This window comes from Scophthalmus maximus, chromosome 15 (assembly GCF_022379125.1).
Source record: "Scophthalmus maximus strain ysfricsl-2021 chromosome 15, ASM2237912v1, whole genome shotgun sequence".
NCBI lineage: Eukaryota > Metazoa > Chordata > Actinopteri > Pleuronectiformes > Scophthalmidae > Scophthalmus > Scophthalmus maximus.
In genome coordinates this window covers 1,827,501-1,848,835 of record NC_061529.1, presented here as the reverse complement: position 1 = coordinate 1,848,835, position 21,335 = coordinate 1,827,501, and the positions used below count along the sequence as shown (strand labels likewise).

Genomic DNA, 21,335 nt, shown 5'->3' with positions numbered 1-21,335 from the left:
CACCTGTGACCGTGGCCGAGACCTGTCTTTGATTAAAATCCGTCCATAACTTTTTGAGTAAACCTGTTGACAAACCAACCCAACACATAACCTCCTTATGGTTACGAACAGCCGACATAAATAATCAAAAATAAATGATGTTTCATTAATCCTCAGGTGAAGGGACGAGGGGCGAGTTATAAGCCATGTGTCCTGTCAAAATAAAACCGTACCTGCTTTTTTTAACTAAGTTTCCTCTGTGCGTGGTGAGTGTGCTCTGGCAGGTATCCGTGGATTTACTTTCACTTTGCTCGGTTTGGGATTTTAGGCATTTTTTTAACTGAAATTATTTTGGATGCATGTCAGAGAGCAGGCACGGACCTGTAGTATCCAGCTATGCAGGTGAAGCGAGCATTAGTGATGCTGTAGCGAAGTTGCAGAGAGAGAGAGTGTGTGTTGGACCAGCTTCGCACAGGAATAAGAATCCACGCTTTGTCCCAATCAAGTGTTTTGTTGCCCGAGAGCCAAATCTGAGTCCTCTGATTGTTCGCCAGCACAAATCCTGATTACACCGTACGGTGTTTTCCTACATAATACAGCTGCACATCAAATCTAAAAGTCGGCCCTTTGGTAAATTAAAGTTATCACAGTCATGCTGGATTATGAAGAAAATAGCCAGCATCACACATTCCGTAAATGGTTTGCATGTTTTATATAACGGCCACAGCGCAGATGACTTTTCTCTGGGTGTCTGAGAGTGTTGAAATAGTCAATTAATCGATTCAGACGACCGACGGAAAATTATTAAACTACAATTTTTGATAGTTAATCGTTTAAGTCATTTAAAAAACCAAACAAGATGAAAAACGTAATGTAATTTATCACTTTTATCGGTGTTATATCGCCAACAAATAATTATTTTCCGGATGGATAGATCTGAACAAACCCACATATATAAAATTTTGTTTCATAAAACGACAAATATTCACATTTGACAAAAAAAGTTTTTTTGCGCATTTGCTTAAAAAAATGTCATTTTCCCACCCGCGAGTGTCGTACAGTATATAACCTCCGGCGCAAGCACCAGTTTGTTACCAAACAATACAATATAATATTAAAAACCCAAGGTGTCCCTGACGCGTGGATTCTCCTGCCCGGCGCTACAGATTGTGTGATCAGGTCTCAGGCAGCAGGTCGAGAGACGCCTCAGGAAGAAGAAGAAGAGGAGGCTTTGTGAAGCTGTTTACACCTCAGGAAACCGCCGCCGCCGCCGCTACTTTCAAAACAAAACACGTCAGGAGAACAGAGCTCAGAGATGTTGATGACCTGTGTGGAAGTGTCACGGTTGGTCCATCGCAAGGTCGTCCCCTTGTTGCCGCTCAAATTTAAGTTGATGCTCACACATTGACCATGTATTTTTCTTGAAAAACGTCAGATGGCAGGTGAAGGGTGGATAGATTTGAGCTGCTGGTGTGACTTCAGTTCAAAGGTCACCACTGTTACAAGTGACAAGGCGTCAAGAGGTCGGAGGTCACAAAGTGCCCTGACAAAAACACTCCAGTTACATGCAGCTCGTTGCACGTTGGCTGAAAAACAAACTCTTCATTTTTTAATCATGTTGATTATTTTCTCTATGAAAACAGACAACCGTGTTGCTCTGGACATGAGTAACTGCTCTGATCTGAAGGCCCTCTTGTTTTTTTAAGTTTTATATACAAGCCGTTTTTTTTTTTTCACGTGGCACTCTCCCTGCTGCTCTCCCTGGCAACAGCGGCCTCTCTTAGCACAGACGGAGCGTGTGATTGGTCTATATTTTTATATCTAATTGCTGGAGATGAACAGCAGCGAGTGAGCGAGCGGGCCGGGGTGTTTCAGGTGGTGGGTGCGGGACTGGAATCTGTGGCAGTGTGTTAACGCGCAGCGAGACTCCGCAAATCAGGCCAGCATGGAAATGGATTGTTAGCGGTCAAGTCAAGCACAAAAAAAAGAAAAGGCAAATAAATGAGTGAGATAAATGATTAATACTGGAAACAATGGATCCACCGCATCCTGTTTCCCAAATGAAATGCATACATGTATTGTCCCTCTCATGTTCAAACCATATACCAGAAACATTGACGACTTCTCAAGAACGTCATCCATTTAAAAACCCATGGGATTACCCGAAAAAACTGCATTGTCATTTGAACCTCGTTGTCTAAAAGTAGCTCGTGCTGGCCCCTGCGGTCGTCCTGCACACGAGTCCTTCCCTCCAGCTCCGTCCCGCGCAGGTCTGGGAGCAGCGGTGAAGTCTGCCGGTCTGCGCTCGACAACGAGCTAAAGCTAAAGGGCCTTTCCTATGTCGCCCTTCCTCGTCTGTTCCCCCGTCTCTTATTATTTCCGGCCTGGCTCCGATGAAGTCGGGGCTGGATATCCTGAGGGGGGGGGGGAAGCGGTGGTGGGCGGGGGGGGGGCAGAAAGGCATTTCAACAAGCCGGAAAACTGAAAAAGCATTTGGGTTATCAAGCCCTCGCAGACCTCGTTCCTACACCCTCTGTTTGTGCTTCCTTCATTTTGCCATTCTCTCCTCCATATTTTAATCCTTCGTCTTCGTCTTCTTCCTCATTCTTGGTGGAACAGAGGGACGTTCCGCCGGAGGTGGCGCCTTATGTTCCCTGATCTGCGTTAACAGCCGTTGTTCCTCGAAGCCCCTCGGATTCTCTAATCGCACCGGAGGGTTGTCGGGTCAAATACCACGATACGGAATCATCTCTGGAATGTCACTGAGAATTTGTCGTTTCGACGTTCATATCTAACTGACCCCTAACGCTTGACCTGTTGAATGTTGTGGGGGGGGGGTTGACCTGATATTTCATGATTTGCTAAACGCCTCTGAGAGTAATATCTGTAGATTAAACTCTGTTTCTCTGCATTCACATTAGCTGCAGGCGTTAGCATAACCGCTAACCAGCTTCCTACCTATAGAAGCAACAGTGAAGTTAGTGTTCCAAGACACATCATTAGCTAACTCTCTCTTTGTGTCGTGTCTCTTGTCCAGATGAGGAGCTGCTGATCGAGCGCAGCATCCACAAAGGAATGATCAACCCCGGAGAGGAGAAGCAGACGGTGGAGTACAAAAGCCTGGTCGCCAGGCTGGAGTACACCATCCGCGTGCGCTGCAACGAACACTACTACGGCAGCAAGTGCAACAAGGTGTGCCGTCCCCGCGACGACTACTTCGGCCACTATGTGTGCGATCAGAACGGAAACCGCGGCTGCATGGAGGGCTGGACGGGGCCCGACTGCAAAACAGGTGAGGGACGATGTGGGTCACGCTGTAAACACAGGCAACGCCAGCATGACGTGATTAACAAGACCTAGTATTTTAATATTTAATGACAAAAATCTGTAAAAGGTTATCAGATAAGTCTAAGATAAAACTGATAACATTAATACAAATTATTTCATGCAAAATGATTAAAATGCATTCAATTAGATAGGAAACGTTTATCTTTATAAGTGTCCCTGAAACTCAAATTAGTCAATATATAACTTTCCATCCATTAAGTTAATAAATGCACCAAAACCAAAACTCTCATTTTTACTCTTCTACCTATCCTTTAAAATGTTTTATAGTTCTTTAGTGTAACTAACAGAGCTATTTGTTATTGTATTAAGTTATATTTTGTGACTCAATGGAAAAAGAAATACAATAAACTACAGTGTCCGTGCTGGAAACATTTTTCATTTAAATTAGATTAGTTACTTAGATTTAATTTAAGAGTTTATAAAAAGTCCATAACTACACTGTAAAAAAACACACTCAACAATTAAAATTGCTTTGATCTCATTCATTTTTTTGTTGTTTTACTTACTCACTGCCCTTTTTCTAAAAACATTTGAAGTTCATGTCAAGTGTCACTGCAAGAATTCAGAGAATGTTTGGAGGCTCTCGTCACCTTCAGCTCCACGACAATGACTTTGAAATCTGTTGCAACCACAACAAAGATCCTCTGCCTCTCGGAACCCTCGGAAAATGAGATTTTAACAACTGTGGCGCACAAAAATTTAGAGGCAATTTTATGCCACAGTTTGGAAATATTTATTCTATTTTGATCTAATACAAATGCGTCACTTTCCCTCTCTGTTCCTTCCCAACAGCCATCTGCAAACAAGGATGCAGTGTCCTGCACGGGACGTGCAGCGTGCCGGGGGAATGCAAGTAAGTCGCCTGCGGTTGTTTTTGTTCGTTTTTGTTCACATTGTTCACGTCACAGTAGGATCTTGTTTGTACGGAGCCTGATGAGGAAAACAGTGGTGACACAACACCGTGATGAGAGGGTGAGGGGGGAGTTGTTGATTACATACCAAGCAGTTCTACCCCCCCTCCATCCCCATCCCTCCGCTCCACTCTGATCCCAATGCCATTGTTCTGCTTCCTGTACTAAAGCCGGCCTGCTCCCGCCTGCACACACAGGACCAGAGGTGGAGCGAGAGGCCTGTTTTTTTCACTGTTTTCTCCCTCGTCCTGTGCCCCCCCCAGCCTCTAATGTCTGCAGCCCACATCACCTCTTCCTCTCTGGGCCTTGTTATGGCTGTTGCTCGCCTGTTGGGAAGTGTAGAATCTTCCCACCGTGCGGTGGTGAACCCACCGGAACGACACAGTCACAATGGTGATATATAACTTAATGTGGTGAGATTATTTATTAATACACAAGTCAGCGCCAAAAGCTTTACAGGATCAATTAAAACATAAAAGAATGTACACGTTATAGTCGTTCTTTTGCTGGTTCTTGAAACGGTTCCGATAAGGATTCTTGGAACTTTGGTGCGGTGCCGTCTAGAGAATCAACCCGTACTTCCACCAGATCCATTGTAATGAATGATGTGTCATCAGCGGCGGCCATTTCACGGTGCACAATGGAGCAGTTTTACCAAACTGTACAAAATGACACACCCACCAATGTCGTCACGGATTGCACTTGAAAAATTGCTATTTTTTGGTTCCAGCTAGGAAGCAAGTTTTTTTTGTTGTTGAATTTTTTAGAACAGTTGAAAATTGGGTGCAAGTACCCGAACATGTTCGCTCAGAACCTGGCCCATGTTGGTGGACAATAGATGACCATGCACTTTAATCAAAGAAGGACTGAGCAGGCGTGTGTTGTAGCAGCGGTAAGACATTTTGATTTGAATACATGTGAAATTGAACTGTACATTCGGACACAATGGAGCGTGAAAGTGTTTTAAAAAGTCAAACTGCAGAGGCAAAGTGAACAGAGGTGGCAGAAGGAAGAGAAGGAGGGAGAGAGGTGAGGGTTTCATACTGAGGCAGGTTTGATTCAGTTACATTTCTCATTGGAAATGGCCGGAGGATTGGAAGAGAGAGGAACACCCAGGAATGTGCCTGAACATGTGATTCTGAGCTACACACACACACACAGATTTTTTTGGTTGACAATCCAAATCAATCAAAATGGGCATATTAAAACTATCAGTGAAACAGATGCATCAGATAAAAAAAACGTGACAATAACGAGAGACAGAAAAAAATAACTCGTGTGTTGATTTGTACAAACACATCACACAGTAAAAATAACATCAGGAACAAGAGAACAAAAAGATATTGTAATGAAAAGAAACGAGGGCTCGAGGTTCGCGTCAGCAAACTCGTGGATCTTTGGTTAATTAACTAAATACCCTAAAAAAAAGTTGTGGAGTTTGCTCAGTTGTCATGGCGACGGTTGAGCCGTAAATATCGAACCATGTGACAAGAGATTATAACACTCAGGGCTAATCTGTAGTGTCGCATGGGAATCAGTTGAAAGATCCAGAAAAAAGGAGAAGTGGACTTTGATTTGAGATCATTTCGGTTAAACAATTAGATTTGTTTCTATCCAAAACTGTAAAAAAAAACAAACAACAGATTGAAATGATGAATGAAAGTTGTTTAGATAAACAGTGTTGGTAATAAAGTCAGGGAGGATTTGGTGTCAGGGAAAGTGACGGAGAGAACTAAAGCGTGAAAAGAAAGAGAATCGGTGACTAAACGGTTAAAGACGGAGAAAAACACAGAGAGACAGAAAGAGAGAGAAAAGGGAAAAAAAAGAAAAAAGAAGCCTGGCAGAAGAAAACTAAAAATGTGTGTTTGGTATCTTGTTTCTTACACACAGCGCATTCACAACCTACGCTCCCTCATGTGACACTACCAAACATGTAGCTAGGCAACAGGGGGCTAAGTCTGTCGGCTGGATTTGGGCGCAAGGCTCGCCTGTAAATAATTACACACACACACACACACACACACACACAAACAGCCCCCTCTACCTCTGCCCACCGTCCCGTCTTCAGGGTGTGGTTACTCTGAGGGGCCACAGTGGGACGGTGAGGGGGGGGGTTGTGGGTAAGGCGGGATATTTTCAGCCTGGACTGGCCCCCGCGGCCCCCTTCCATTGATGGAACGGCAGTAGCCCGGCGACGGGGTTTGTGGGTAATGCCACCCTTGGCCTGTGGCTTCCTGAAACCATTTCCCTGCTCTCCCACACTGCAGCCAGACAGACTGTCCACGCTGCCACCGCCGCTGCGGCGCTGACAGTGTGCAGGGCACCGCCGCCGACCGCAGCGCCGGACAACACCACGTACATGCAGCACTGTAGTAAACAAGACAGGGCGCAATCACACACACGCACACACACACGCACGCACACACGCACGCACGCACGCGCGCGCGCGCACGCACGCACACACACACACACACACACACACACATTTACTGGAACTGGGCTTCAAGTGAGATGAAAGTAGTTGCAGTCGTGTGACAAGTTAAAGGTGTTTCAGCCACAAATTGAGCATGAAACTAAAGTTGTTGAACAGTTGTATTGGCTGTGAAACCCCCCGTTAAAGGGCCAGTTCATAAAAAAAACATGCATTTTTGCAAAGAGATGTCGCCGCTCCACTGTTTTGGGGGAAGGGGCAGAAATCTGAGGGGATGGAATCTGAATTTACCAAACTAATCTGCACAGATAGAACAGGTTAGAAGTCAGACAACGTTCCCTCCGTGTTGTTGGGTTGAATAAACCCGTTTGACTCTCAGCATAGAGCTGGGGCAACTATTCTATGCATTTGCCGCTACAGATATTTCAGAAGAATAAGTATAACTTTTTGTGACCACCCGACTGTGAAATTATGGCATTTATTTCCTGTACTTTGGTGGCGAAACTGATAACCCAGTAACGTCCAGCTGCTCTAGCACGTGTTAGTGTGCTAACAAGCGAATCTAAGGTGGGGAACCAGCTGAGCGTAGAACGCCACATGCTCGTTAGCAGATGTTAGCATCTTTTCATTGTGCAGATTCAGCAGTAGCCGATGCGGAGCGCGTTCCTTCGAGAATCAGGTTTTTCTTTTGAGCAGGACTATGTAAGATAACCCTCAATCAGATAGAGTCTCAAATAGATTTCAATCAGGAAGTGAACCAAGTCCGATCATTTCATACCAACCTTTGGTATTTGACAGTTTTCACTTCTCTGTGCCGCCGACTCATATTGTTTGATTCCAAAAAAGGCCTGAGTGTCGGTACCCGGCCCCTCCAGCACAGACCGACTCTACGACAGCTCAGTACACAGCAGTGTATCACTGCTGCTCAGAGAAGTGTGTGGTCGGCATCCATTTTGAAGTGTTTGTTAGCTGGAGTGGGGGGGGGGGGAGCGGGTTGCTCCCCAAAATAGCCCCCGACGGAGAAATGACAGGACAGGTGGGGCAAGGTTACCGCTGGCCTTGGAATAACAGAGTGCTGCCATAAACCAACAGATTAGCTAACCCTCCGCTGGCCTCCCCTCCGAGACGACCAGCCCTCGCTCCACAAGCCCGCCGCTCATTCCAAGTCTGACCTCGACCGAGCTCACGACACAGGAAGAGGGCTGGACACGACGCGGGAGGAAAGTGAAGAAGAAAACAACACAGCCTCTACTTGAGTTCTGACTGGACGTCTTATTTTCAAAGTAGAAGTACATTTTAAAAAAAATGTCTTTAATTGAAACGTACGTTTTCTGCAAAATGTATCCGAAAAGGAAACAAGCAAGTGAAAGTTATTGACTTGGGATCTGGGAACGGACATAGTTTACATCAACTTGGATGTTGTGACATGAAATAATAAAAATAGATGCAGCTTCTTTCCATTGGAATTCAACCTTCAAGTAAAATATTTCTTGTTTCTTGCGCTGAAAGTTGCTCTGATTTGTAGATAAACTTTTTTTTAAAACAGACTTGAAATTTAAAAATCTCAAAACATGTTGATTTCTTGTCAAATTTCTACTTCACATTGAGACGTTCTGAAGTTCTTAAGATGCGGCACAGAAATAGAAACGTAAAAGTGACTCACAACTACAGCCTGAAAAAAGCATAATAAAATATCATGAATTCATAAATATGCTATAAGCAAATAAGCAACATGACGGAACAGACACACACTGTAGCAACATACAGACACTGTACCTACCCATACTGTGGACATGCACACTGTACCAACACACACACACACACACTGTACCAACACACACACACACACACACACACACACACACACTGTACCCACTAACACACTGTACACATACACACTGTACCCACTAACACACTGTACACATACACACTGTACCCACTAACACACTGTACACATACACACTGTACCAACACACACACACACACACACACTGTACACATACACACTGTACCAACACACACACACACACACACTGTACACATGCACACTGTACCAACACACACACACACACACACACACTGTACCCACTAACACACTGTACCCCCACACACACACACACACACACACACACGGTACCCACACAACAAACACACACACACTCAGCGCAGGAATGTCTCTTGGCACCGTGAGCCCTGAGATCAGCAGCTGCAACGAACACATAATTCGCCTTGATGAAGACGTTTGGTTCAACGAATGACTGTTGTGACATTTTTCTGAAACGCAGTCGACGCTCTCCTGTGGTTTTCCAATTCTTTCACTTCCGATGGATTCAAAGTGTGTGTGTCTCCCCCCCCCCTTTTTTTCCCTTCTATTTGGGCACCTGCGTCATTCTTCGTGTTTACCAGGGGAAATCTAACTGGCACGTTACCCGACTTCGGGGGCTCCTCTGTGTTTTCACACACTGTGAAAGTATTAAATGACTTGTTTGTTATCACAACCTAACTATCACAGTTTTTTGTTTGCGTTATGAAGTGCATCTGTGTTCCTGAGATTCCCTCGGGCCGGAGCTGTAAATAAGAACACATTGTCAAGTGTGTGTGCTTGTGAAATATGAGGCATTTATATTTTAGCGAAAAATCCGCTCAGCCACTGTTGAAATCTGTGTTTCTCTGTGGACTGTGTTCCATTATCATTATCAAGTCAAATTAAAAATAAAATGTCAGACAAACACATTTTTTTGAAAAAGGGAATTTGAAAAGTTACCCGACATCGTAAAAAGTTTTTAGAGCGACATTGATGGTGAAGAGGATTTGTGCTGTTAAAGGTAAAACTTCAACGGAACAGAGAATGGAAAAATATGGAAGGAAGGATGAAGTGGAGAAGGTCAAAAGAAAAGAAGGAAAAAATGGTAATAGAAATGATAGACTACAAAAACTGACACTTCCTCCTCCTCTTCCTCCTCCTCTTCTTCCTCCTCCTCTTCCTCCTCTTCTTCCTCTTCCTCCTCACCTTCCTCCTCTTCTTCCTCCTCCGCCTCCTCACCTTCCTCCTCCTCCTCTTCTTCTTCCTCCTCCTCATCTTCCTCCTCTTCCTCCTCCTCTTCTTCCTCCTCCTCCTCACCTTCCTCCTCCTCCTCCTCTTCTTCTTCCTCCTCATCTTCCTCTTCCTCCTCTTCTTCTTCCTCCTCCTCATTTTCCTCTTCCTCCTCCTCCTCTTCTTCTTCCTCCTCCTCATCTTCCTCCTCCTCTTCCTCCTCTTCTTCCTCCTCCTCATTTTCCTCCTCCTCTTCTTCCTCCTCCTCTTCCTCCTCTTCTTCTTCCTCCTCCTCTTCTTCCTCTTCCTCCTCCTCCTCTTCTTCTTCCTCCTCCTCTTCCTCCTCTTCTTCCTCCTCCTCTTCTTCCTCTTCCTCTTCCTCCTCTTCTTCTTCCTCCTCCTCATTTTCCTCTTCCTCCTCCTCTTCCTCCTCCTCCTCCTCCTCCTCCTCCTCGTATGGTGTGTTGCAGGTGTAACTACGGCTGGCAGGGTCCGCTCTGTGACGAGTGTCTGCCGTACCCCGGTTGTGTTCACGGTACCTGCAACGAGCCCTGGCAGTGCTCCTGCGAGAAGAACTGGGGAGGCCTGCTCTGTGACAAAGGTCGGACACAGTATATATACATGTTGTCATCTCATGTTTTATGACTACATAATGTACAAATGATGTACAATTCATACCATCATTTGTTTTTTGTCTTTGAGTATTTAAGATAATTCATGATTTAGGCGTCACAATTGATTCTTCCAGTGTATTCTAAGTGTCAAAAAACTGTTGCTTCCTGCAACCATTGGTTTCAATTCACTACATCACAGTGAACATTTAATCTCTATTATTTTTTATTAGTATGAACTGGTGATGATACTGTTTTTGGCCGTTGACCCTTGGCCATCGTCAAGTGAATGAAGACTTTATCCTCATTGATTGTTTAAAAAACGTTCGCAGAGGCTGCCATTGGATTCTCTTGCTGTATGGAAATTCAAAACTACACAACTCTAAAAGTATGTTTTTCAACCAGTCGACAGCTTGTCATTTCCAGCACATGGACCAAAAACATGTCAAATCAGTGGTGCAGTTCGGCCCACGTCAGTCACATGAGGACACAGTGTGATTGGTCAAGATGCAGGGACCTAAGTTAGAGATGTCACTTTCCGTAAATATCCTTTTTACATTGTTCCCTGTAAGCCACAATCAGATGTTTTTGGAAGGGGAAAAAAAAGCCTGAAACAACACAAGTCATTGTGTTACAGAGGTCCAACGGCTCAGAGCTGCAGAATCACGAGAAAGAAAAAGCTTTCATTTGACATTTTGATTCCTTTCTTTTTTTGTATCATTTGTTAACTGCGCGTGTCGACTGACGAACAGCGTGGGCTGACTCTGTGTGTCTGTTGCCGTGCAGATCTGAACTACTGCGGGACCAACCGGCCCTGTAAGAACGGTGGGACGTGCATGAACACGGAGCCAGACGAATACAACTGCGCCTGTCCAGACGGATACTCGGGCAAAAACTGCGAGATCGGTGAGTCCGCGACTCAAACGCACAACGGGCCAGGTTCAAAAATCCAGGATTTGGTGCCTCAGCATGTTTGAATTCCGAGCAACTGAGTCTAATGGGAGATTTCTCTTCCTCCCCCCCACTAGCGGAGCACGCCTGTGTGTCCAACCCCTGTGCCAACGGAGGGACGTGCCACGAAGTCCCATCAGGCTTCGAGTGTCACTGTCCAGCAGGCTGGTCCGGGCTGACCTGTGCTAAAGGTGAGCGTCCTCGGAAGTTTAAAGGAGCTGTTTGAACGTTTCTGCTATTGCTACATAGACGTCGTTAGCATTATTAGCTGTGCGCTTACCGATCTGACAGAAACGTTTGCGAGGTTCAACATCAAACTTCTTTCCTTTGTCGCCATTGGTTGAAAACAACACCAGCGTTAACTGTTGTTTAGCATCTTTTTCTTTCACGTCTTTCCATGCATTGAGCATGCTAGCTAGCCCATTTTCGACGGCTCCTTTAAATGCGTCCGACAAATGGCGTCCTTCCATTCTTGAGCAACGAAGGATTAAATGGGCGGATCTTTCCCGGCTCAACCTATGCCAGGATTCATTGCGAGCCAGTGAAAACTTACAAATACCACCTTTAAGTCTTACACAAAGGACATGAGTCAATCAAATCTACCATGTGGTCTGTTCAGACACGTACAATAAAACTGACATTTTTTGGCTGATTGAAAGTGATGTTTGATTCACTAAATGACAGCTTTTTTCAGCCTTTTACACGTATATTTCAATGAGATACTGTAATAGATATTCCTGATGAGTGTCTTGACTTTCTCACATTCCCATTGGTGTTTTTCTAATGAATGGTTTTCGAAGAAATTTCCTGAAAATGAACTGTAACATGACAAACAAAGATTTTTTTTTTTTTAATATTTACTTGGTAGAGGATCATTGGTAGATTAACATCATAAACACAAAATTTCGCTGCCACCAACGTATTGATCTGACTTGATCTATACCTGGCTACCTTCCAAAGTGGCCGATGAACCAATTTCTCACTGTCCGACATATTAAATTGGAGCATGTTTTGTACGTGGTTGTGATTTGGGCTGTAACTTCGCTCTTGATTATGTTTCAGACACGGACGAATGCGCCTCCAGCCCCTGTGCTCAGGGCGGAACCTGCATCGACATGGAGAACGGCTTCAAGTGTCTCTGTCCTCCACAGTGGACGGGGAAGACCTGCCAGATAGGTACGTCTCCGAGACGAATCAATCACTGAACTGTTGATTAATGTAACTTTATAATTTGAATATCTGCCATTTGGTTGGCTGTTAAACATCCTCACGTGTTGATTTTTCCCCCAAGGTAAATTGTGCGGGGACACTTTTCAAAAGCATTTATCATATTTCAAAAAATCCCAAATTCATAAAACTGTTGCATGTCGGATGAAATGGTTGCAGTGATGTGACAAAGTCAGTGTGTTTGCACCTACAGTGAATGCCGTGCGTCCAAAACCATCACAGGAATCCATTTGCTCGCGGAGTTACAGCGTATCTGACTGTGTGTGTTTATCCTGCCGTGTCGTTTAACCAGTCGTGTTACTGCAGGACGGCCACTAATTCCAAATCTGTGTGTGTGGGTGTGTTTATGTATATGCATGCGCAACGGAGTTACTCGCTGGGTATCATCTGCAACATGAGCCAGGTGACTTGAGTAATGCTAAAAATAACCTCCCGCCTGGCAACTGCTAGCCTTGGGACCAAATATACTCCGCCGGGGGGTTATCTTTGGCTCCAGACTGGGCGTGACAGGGGGTGTATGTACACTACGGTGAGGCGGCACCGCAGCATAGCGTGAGCCCTCACCCTCTTTGACTTCAGCCAGGAAACATTTTATAACCTGTAAACATGTGCGTGGGGCGACCGAAACGCAGTGGCTTGTGTTACGGATTCTGTTATTCGGAGAGAGCCGCCCCCCTCCAGGGAGTGGGATGGTACCTGGGAGAGCGCGGGATGAGGAGGAGGAGGAGGAGGAGGGGGGGTTGGCGACGGTCGGGGAGGTTGGGTTTTTGGGAAAGGGGTTCTGGGTGTTTAATTTCAGCAGGCCAACAGGTGCTGCTTACCTCCTGGGAGTAGTATTAATGCACCGTGCCGGTTTATAGTGAGGCGGGCGCGGCGAGCGCTGCCTCTGAAACTGACCACTTGGAATGCCGCAGGTCGGCCTTCTGGGAATGCGATAGAGAGACATTAACCCTGAGGGTGGGGGCGGGTGAGGATAAAGCAAGGGGGCGTTGGAAAGCTGTGGAAGAAATAAAACCCCGTCAGACGTGAACTTCACCCTGTAAATGTCCTGGTGATTTTACATGTTTAAAAAAAAGACCCCGACTCGTTTACCCATAAAAAGTCATTAAAGCCGATGGAACCTAGTAACGTAACTGAATCCAGTCGGTCACATTCACAGGCAGGACGCAGTGCTCCTTTGAATTACTGGCTTGTTTGTCCGTCAAGCATCTTCCTCACCGGGCAACGTGTAACAAACAGTTTTTACCGTGACGAAGAGAAATGAAAATGAAACCTTACCACAGTAAAACAATCCGCTCCCGCCTAGTTTGCGAAGGTGGTTCCAGTCGATCGGCTGCTTCCTCCTCGACTCTCAGTAACCGATGCCATCTATGCTTGTTGAACGGTGTAAAAACAGATCGCTGAAATTTATCTGTTAAACCTCTGATACCCGGAGATCTCCTGCCACGGTTTCAGCCGTGGTCCGACGTGAAGCTTGGTGACGGGGCCTCTGATCGCTCTCATTCACCCTCTCTTGTGTCTCTCGTCTCCATTTTTGCAGACGTTTTTGAGTGTGCGGGGATCAAGCCTTGCCTCAATGCTTACTCTTGCAAAAACTTGATTGGTGGATATCACTGTGCCTGCTTTCCTGGATGGGTGGGCAAGAACTGTGACATCAGTCAGTATCAATCCAGCAAAAAATCACTCCAGACATTTTCAGCCTCTCTCCGCCTGCCTTGTAGCAACGTCGGAGCCGAAGCCCCGCCCTCTCTGCTGGCTAGCTTTACTGTCCCACTCGCACCTGTAGCTCAGCGTAATTTCATACTGTATGTTTCCAACGTCGGCCTTTTCTGTGAAGCTAATAGAGACTATTGCTGTTCCATTATGCCTCGGAGCTCGGAAGTCGGGGTTGTGAATTTCCTCCGACCGCCGAGTCAAAATTCCGACTCCGAGAGGCGTTCCAGTCGCAACTTCCCACTTGGAAGTTGGTATTTCCGAGTTCCGAGATTATAATGAAGCGATAACCCCGACTTCTGAGTTTAGATCTCCGAGTTCTGAGGTATAATGGAGCGAAAACCACGTCTGACCAACGCTACGAGGTCGATGGCATGCTAACATGCTTAATTGGCGGTAATTAGCATCGTTGTCTTGGTTTTGCTGTCCAGTACAGTAACAGATTCTCATTTATGTCACAAAAAAACACAAGAAAACGTTTAGCTTCGCAGAAAGAGCCATTTCGGGACCCGTCTTATACTTGTGCTACTGATGCTAGTGGAAGAACAGCTAGCCAGTCAAGGGGGCGGAGCTTCCGATCTCCATGCTCTCTCCTCTGTCGTACCTTCCTCAGACTCTTTGTACCTGTCACACCCTCACTAATAACTCTTCTAGGCTCCAGGATTAGAAAACATTTTTGCTGTTTAGCTCGTGTTTTATATGTGGAGGGTTAGTTTTCTCCTTCCCACTTTAATTTTATGTATCGCATGTTCTCACAGCTCTGAATCTGCTTCTAGCATTTCCACTTCCTCCTGGGCATGAGTCACTGTGCTTTGGTTTCCTGTAGTGGCTGCATGTCAACAGCACCAACGCATTTTTCCTACATCTCCCAGTTCGTGGATTAATCGTTGTGATGGATTTCTCCCCTCAGATGTGAACAGCTGCCATGGGCAGTGTCAGAATGGAGGAACCTGCAAGGTGAGATTCTGTACTGATCAAATCTGGAGTTTTTTATATGGCTTTAAAAAAACACAATGATGGTAGTATTTTTATTAAGTACAAAATGAAATAAAGCAGAAATATCAACGTCTTTTAAAATACTGCTAATTTCATCTGTTTTTAACTTTGACTCTTCAGTCGTGAATCAGTATTTCTGATTTTTTGCAGAATTAGTTCTCAATTTTAGTGTGGTGAAATCCTTTAATGTCTTATTGTTTAAGATGCTTCCATTACTGTTGTTACATTTCTCTGCAGCTCTGTGGTGAAGTTCTGAAATTGGCAGCAACTTGTAATTATTTTTACTGACACTAAATAAACTGTTTAGTCTTTAAAAAGGTTTTGTTTCGTCTGACCAGCAGAGCAAAAACCAAAGTTCTTCCACGTCCACCCATAGAAATTTTTACAAACTCATTGAATTAAATGCATGAAAAGCCTAAAACAGTCAGCAGATAGAAATTGGGACCGTTTGTGAACGATGCTTGAACTTCCGTCTTGATTCCGTCTTCAAAGAAGCTCTGACACTTTGGATCCGATGTTTTACTGAACTCCTCTCTCTGTGCCAGGAGGCTGCCAGAGGCTACCAGTGTGTTTGCCAGCCGGGCTTCGTGGGCCGACACTGCGAGGTCCAGAGGAACCGCTGTGGCAGCAGTCCGTGTAGGAACGGGGGCCGCTGCCACGTCCTGCTGGACGGCTTCATGTGCGAGTGCCCTCGAGGCTTCGCCGGAACGACCTGCGAGGTGAGGATGACTTATATCCACTGCTGAAGTGCAGAGGGAAAAAAAGAGACATTTTGACAGTTGTATTTTACTTTTTGGTCTTTCCTTTTCTGTTTTCAATCTGAAGGTGCAGAACGACCCGTGCAGCCCGAACCCGTGTCACAACAAGGCCCATTGCCACAGCCTGATGGGAGACTTCTACTGCAGCTGCCCAGACGACTACGAGGGCAAAACCTGTTCAGAGCTGAAGGACCACTGCAAGACCAACCAGTGTCAAGGTGAGACCTCACCTCTCATCTGTGACAACGTATTTATAGATTTGTCAGTTACATTCCAGCGTTATTCACCCGCTGATCGTCTCTCTCTCTCTTTTTCCACATTTTCTATCAAAGTAATTGACAGTTGCACGGTCGCCGTGGCAACCAACGACACCCAAAAGCGGGTGTGGCACATCTCGTCTAATGTGTGCGGACCCCACGGCCGCTGCATCAGCCTGCCTGCCGGGAACTTCAGCTGCTCCTGTGAACCGGGATTCACTGGCACCTACTGCCACGAGAGTGAGTCACTTTTAGCTCGACACACACAAACACAGACTATATTTATCATCAGTTACCAGCACTGGGAATCACATCGCTCTTACGGTAATTCAGACTCACTAATCATTATGTCTTGTTCTAGTTTATAGTGGATGGGAAGAAGAAAAATCTAGCATGAGCAGGAAAATGGTGCCAGAGTCAAATATTCACAACTGATGACTTTGTGGGGTTTTTTGTTTTGTACGTCACAAGACACTTTTGACATGTTTGTTCTCCGACTCAAACAAACTTCCTCACTGTTTTTAATTCTCAAAAGTTAATAAATGCAGACAGACGACTCCGATTGTCAAGGAGGCAACAAAAAGAAAAACTTGTTAAAATATCTTTCCTCGCTTTGTCTGCAGACATTAATGACTGTGCGTCGTCCCCCTGTAAGAATGGAGGCACCTGCATCGACGGGATCAACTCCTTCCAGTGTTTCTGCCCCGACGGCTGGGAGGGAAGTCTCTGTGATGCCGGTGAGTGTGTGGCTAAGTCGGAAGGGAAGTTTTTTTGGGCTACCGTACGTGGTGACTGTTCCGCCTACGAGTCACCACGGTAACGATCATCAGTCTGAGAACCTTATGGAAGTCAAAACAATGGAGGCAAGATAAATGTGGTATCTTCACCGGTGGACGGACTTGAAACCCGCTTTCCTACAGTTATGTACATTGGTCACATGCGCACATTTGCAGACGACGCTGTCACTTATATTATACTTATATCATTTACATATGAGTTGTAGAATAATAATATTAGCATTTTGAGGGAGTGCTGCAGCCTAAACATTCGTACGAAGGAGGTTTTCCTCTTCTTCTACAATCGTTTTAGCTACTCTCCAGCTCCTGGACCATCCAGGAACATATTTATATGTGATGAGTTGCTAAAATCACCTGCGACCCTGAGGCACCAAGCTGAGACTCGTTTTGACCGTTTCCAGATGTGAACGAGTGCAACAGGAACCCCTGTCAGAACGGAGGCCGGTGTGTCGACCTGCTCAACGACTTCTACTGCAACTGCGTGGACAACTGGAAGGGAAAGACTTGCCACTCGCGTAAGTCAACGTGTGTTTTTTGGAAAGAAATCTCTGCGTGTATGTACAGTATGTGGAAAGAAAATGGAGGAAATACAATACATTTAGTACCTTATCATGACCCCTTTTTGACTCAGTGTCTTGATACCGTATCGGATTCTCGCACAGGAAGGAAGAACAGACCTTGGGGCATTCGTCTCAATATAGATGAATTATTACAGAAGTTACAAAGATTATTTTGATTGGCGTCGATAAGTGACTACATCAAAGAGAAAAAATCAAACAGATCTCTGCTGAGTGGTGTCTTTTATCTTCACGTTGCGTCTTCTTCAACATGTCAGGTCCTATGTTTTCCTTCGCTACCTGTTAATCTTCCCTCTGAAGCAGCGGCGGTCGTGCCCTCCGTCGTCATCGCCGGCTGGTGCAGGCTTGTTTCTCACTGCAGCTCTGAAGTAATCGCTGCTCTGCGTTTGGCACAGAGTCAAATGTTTGAAACTGTTTTTTTTTCTTCTCTCGGTCCAGGTGAGAGCCAGTGCGACTCCACTACCTGCAGCAACGGGGGGACGTGTTACGACCACGGAGACTCCTTCCTGTGCAGCTGCCCCTCGGGCTGGGGGGGCAGCACCTGCAACACAGGTCAGACTGCACTCTGATTACACGGTTATGGCTCTGGTAATAACACGACCCGTCAGAGGTCAGAGAAAATAAGGCCACTCGTTTCTGTTTTTCGTCCGTAGCCAAGAACAGCACGTGCGACTCGGGTCCCTGCGAGAACGGAGGGACGTGCGTCGGCGGAGGAGAAACCTTCACCTGCATCTGCAAGGACGGCTGGGAGGGAGCCACCTGCGCTCAGAGTACGTCACCGTCAGAGCCGCTGTTCACATCCTGCCTGTGTCAGACAGTTGTATGACTCTAGAGTTGGTTTCCTGAACGTGACTTAAACATTCATAACATGTTCAGAATAATCACCTGCAACAAAGTTCTTGGCCTGACGACCTCATCCCCTTCTTTTCTGTCACGATCACAACGTGGATGTTCAGCACATGCAGCGTCAGACAGATACATTCATTTCTTTCACAGTACAAAAGTTAAATGCAGGACTTCAATCATTCGACTGTGATTCACAATTAATAGGTTGATTGTATTAAAACCTAAAAAAAAGAGAGAAAGGGGAGGAGGAAACACGACAAAGACAAAAATTAAAACAGACTCTGAGTAACTAGAGAGCTGCCTCGACGTATACACAAATCTTGATTTGTTGTTGTGGAACAGCAGGATATATATTTGGGATATTCCATAATAATTATGTTACCTTTTATTTTTGTTTCATGCCTGAAATAGTGGATAAAAAGTCGTCACGTCCTTGTTTGGTGAAAAGGATCCGATACTGATCAATCACGTGTTTTTCTCTTGCAGACGTCGACGACTGTAATCCTCATCCCTGGTAAGACACATTTCTTTTTATTATTCTGCTGAAATCTTCAGGGGGAGAGAAAGTTTTTTATGTTTCATCACGATTGGTTGTGAATGATGTTTCTGAACACATGACATCTTTGTATGAGGGTGTTTTTTCTGTGAACAGTTGTTGTCAGACGAAACAAGATATATAAGACATCAGTGTCTTTAATTTTGTTTTTTTTAAATTTAATTTAACTTTATTAACAAAACTAGTACAAAAAAATACAGCAGAGTGAAAGAGTCAGGGAAGCGTTTTCTCTCAGAGCGTCTCTGGATCAGAGAGACAAAAGGACCCCCCCCCCCCCTCTGTCCTCTCATCCTCGTCTTCAATGACTGACAGGTGGATTAGTGGTGGTTTGTGTTGGGGGGGAGTGAAGAGACGCCCCTCTCACCATTCACTGGCCCCGACCTGGGGGGGGGGTTGTAAGGAGTGGAGGTGTTGGTGGTGAGGGGGGGTCTGCTCAGTATGTGGTCAGCAGGGATTTACATATGAAGCCTGGACATTGATCAGGGATCAGCTGCGGCCTCCTGCCACTCAGAGTCAGACAGTTTGTCTGTCGCTCAGAAAGCAGGACAACTGGCTTGATAAAGACCCACAATGCATTGCAGCAGATGCATAGTCTCTTCTGAGCTCTACTTTGGTGTAAAGATCAGAAAACAACAAAAACAAGAACTGAAAGATTTGAAACTTGGATTTGAATAACCTCAATCAAACGTATGCTATTTTGGACTCATGTTAGTTGCATACGAGCTCCTTTTAAAGTTTTATTTGACAAGTTTAAATCAGTTGGCAGGTTCCTCCGTTAGTCAGATATACGAGCGAAAAGAAAGTTCTTGCCAAAAGATGATGGACTGTTTGTGTTGGTTATTTGAGAAAAAAGTAAATATACTCGTCAGCTGAATTTACTCAGTTTGGAAATCCACCAAAAAGAAATCTATCTTAGAAACTTCAAAGTTCCACAGAAACCCCCTCCCCGCAACAATCACTTATTCATAAACAGAAATGTGGTGATTTCAGTCATGACAGTGAAATGTGATACAGTAAACACCTCTGACCGTCTGTCTCAGACTTTACCAGATGTCAGGACACATCCGGTTACATTTTCAAAGGAGAAGTGAATTCATATCGAGGAATTTCACCAAGATAAGATACACGATGAGATTGTACTTTAGTATCAGGATGCTCTTCTGAAATTTCACATAAATGACAACAAAAACATAAGTAAACAACAAAGCAAACACGTCTGACACTTCTGATTCTCTGCTGTGAGAATCAGAAGTTTTATCCCTTTCAGAAAAAGCATTTTGTCCGGTTTCTACGCAGAAATAACTTCACCCTTGTGTTTCTCTCTCTGCTTTCCTCTGCAGCTACAACGGCGGCGTCTGCGTCGACGGCGTGAACTGGTTTCGCTGCGAATGCGCGTCAGGATTCGCCGGACCGGACTGTCGCATAAGTGAGTCCCCTGGGAACCAGAGGGAGGTGGGAGGGTGGGAGGGTGGGAGGAGGGGTCAGATGGTCCGGGGGAGGTCAGAGGTGAAAGGCCGCGGCACGGGAGCGTGAGCCTGATTGTTTCAGGGCGACAGATTAGGAAGCCTTTTAGGAAGACGGTCTTAACCTCCTCTCCCCCCGCTGCGCTGAGCCGAGGTCAGAGCTGAGGTCCGTCAGACGGCTTGGTGCGCTCTCCCGCGGCATGCTGGGAGAAAGCTCTTCTTCAGAAAAGCCTTGTGTGATCCATTTGAAGTGTCTCCACAAAGTGATTCTCTGAATTCCATCGAGATATTTAAATAACAGTGAAGTCGCTCGGAGCTCAGTTTCACAAAAGCGAGTCGGACCTAACAAATAAGTTAAGACGGAGGAAAGATTCTTCTGCTGCTGAAGAGTTTCCAGACGCCTCGTTTTAATATGACTCAGAATTTTGGATTTGAAGTTGTCCAACATTCTCCGCTGGACGTTGTTCGTCCGTATTCGCTGGGTTCCATGAATCACTTTACGTCTTTGCTCCCGACAGATTGTTTATAACAGATCACAGCTCGCTTTTCCTTTTTTCAAAGTAAGATCCCGTAAAGGTGAATCTTCTCTTCTGAGCTTCTCTGCTTTTGTCTTCTTCCAGACATCGACGAGTGTCAGTCGTCTCCTTGTGCCGAAGGTTCGACCTGCGTGGACGAGATCAACGGCTTCCGCTGCGTCTGTCCTCCGGGACACGCCGGGCCGCGCTGTCAAGAGTGTGAGCACCATAAAACATCTGCTTCATTCGTTAAGATTTAAAAGCTTGAAAAATGTTTTTTTTTGCCGGTTCTCCGGCGGGGCTCTGCGTGGAAACATACTGAGGATTGACAACTGCAACTCTCTCTTGTCCTTCCCTCCAGTCA

The 21,335-nt window shown here is 45.5% G+C and overlaps 1 protein-coding gene across 4 annotated transcripts in view; it reads left to right on the top strand.

Moving 5' to 3' along the window:
* LOC118286744 (protein jagged-2) overlaps positions 1–21,335 on the top strand; it is a 66,017-nt gene that overhangs the window by 36,759 nt on the left and 7,923 nt on the right. For 3 of the 4 annotated variants that reach the window (XM_035611422.2, XM_047337719.1, XM_035611421.2), the window contains 19 exons: positions 3,017–3,271; positions 4,120–4,180; positions 10,174–10,304; positions 11,101–11,220; positions 11,343–11,456; positions 12,328–12,441; positions 14,033–14,149; positions 15,116–15,162; positions 15,747–15,920; positions 16,027–16,177; positions 16,292–16,456; positions 16,840–16,953; positions 17,415–17,528; positions 18,030–18,143; positions 18,245–18,361; positions 18,924–18,951; positions 20,334–20,419; positions 21,077–21,190; positions 21,333–21,335. The exon at positions 21,333–21,335 is cut by the window's right edge and continues 113 nt beyond it. In XM_035611422.2, the coding sequence (XP_035467315.2) occupies positions 3,017–3,271; positions 4,120–4,180; positions 10,174–10,304; positions 11,101–11,220; positions 11,343–11,456; positions 12,328–12,441; positions 14,033–14,149; positions 15,116–15,162; positions 15,747–15,920; positions 16,027–16,177; positions 16,292–16,456; positions 16,840–16,953; positions 17,415–17,528; positions 18,030–18,143; positions 18,245–18,361; positions 18,924–18,951; positions 20,334–20,419; positions 21,077–21,190; positions 21,333–21,335 (2,139 nt within the window). The remainder of the gene's footprint in view (positions 1–3,016; positions 3,272–4,119; positions 4,181–10,173; positions 10,305–11,100; positions 11,221–11,342; positions 11,457–12,327; positions 12,442–14,032; positions 14,150–15,115; positions 15,163–15,746; positions 15,921–16,026; positions 16,178–16,291; positions 16,457–16,839; positions 16,954–17,414; positions 17,529–18,029; positions 18,144–18,244; positions 18,362–18,923; positions 18,952–20,333; positions 20,420–21,076; positions 21,191–21,332) is intronic. The other variant, XM_035611423.2, reaches the window with a different exon arrangement.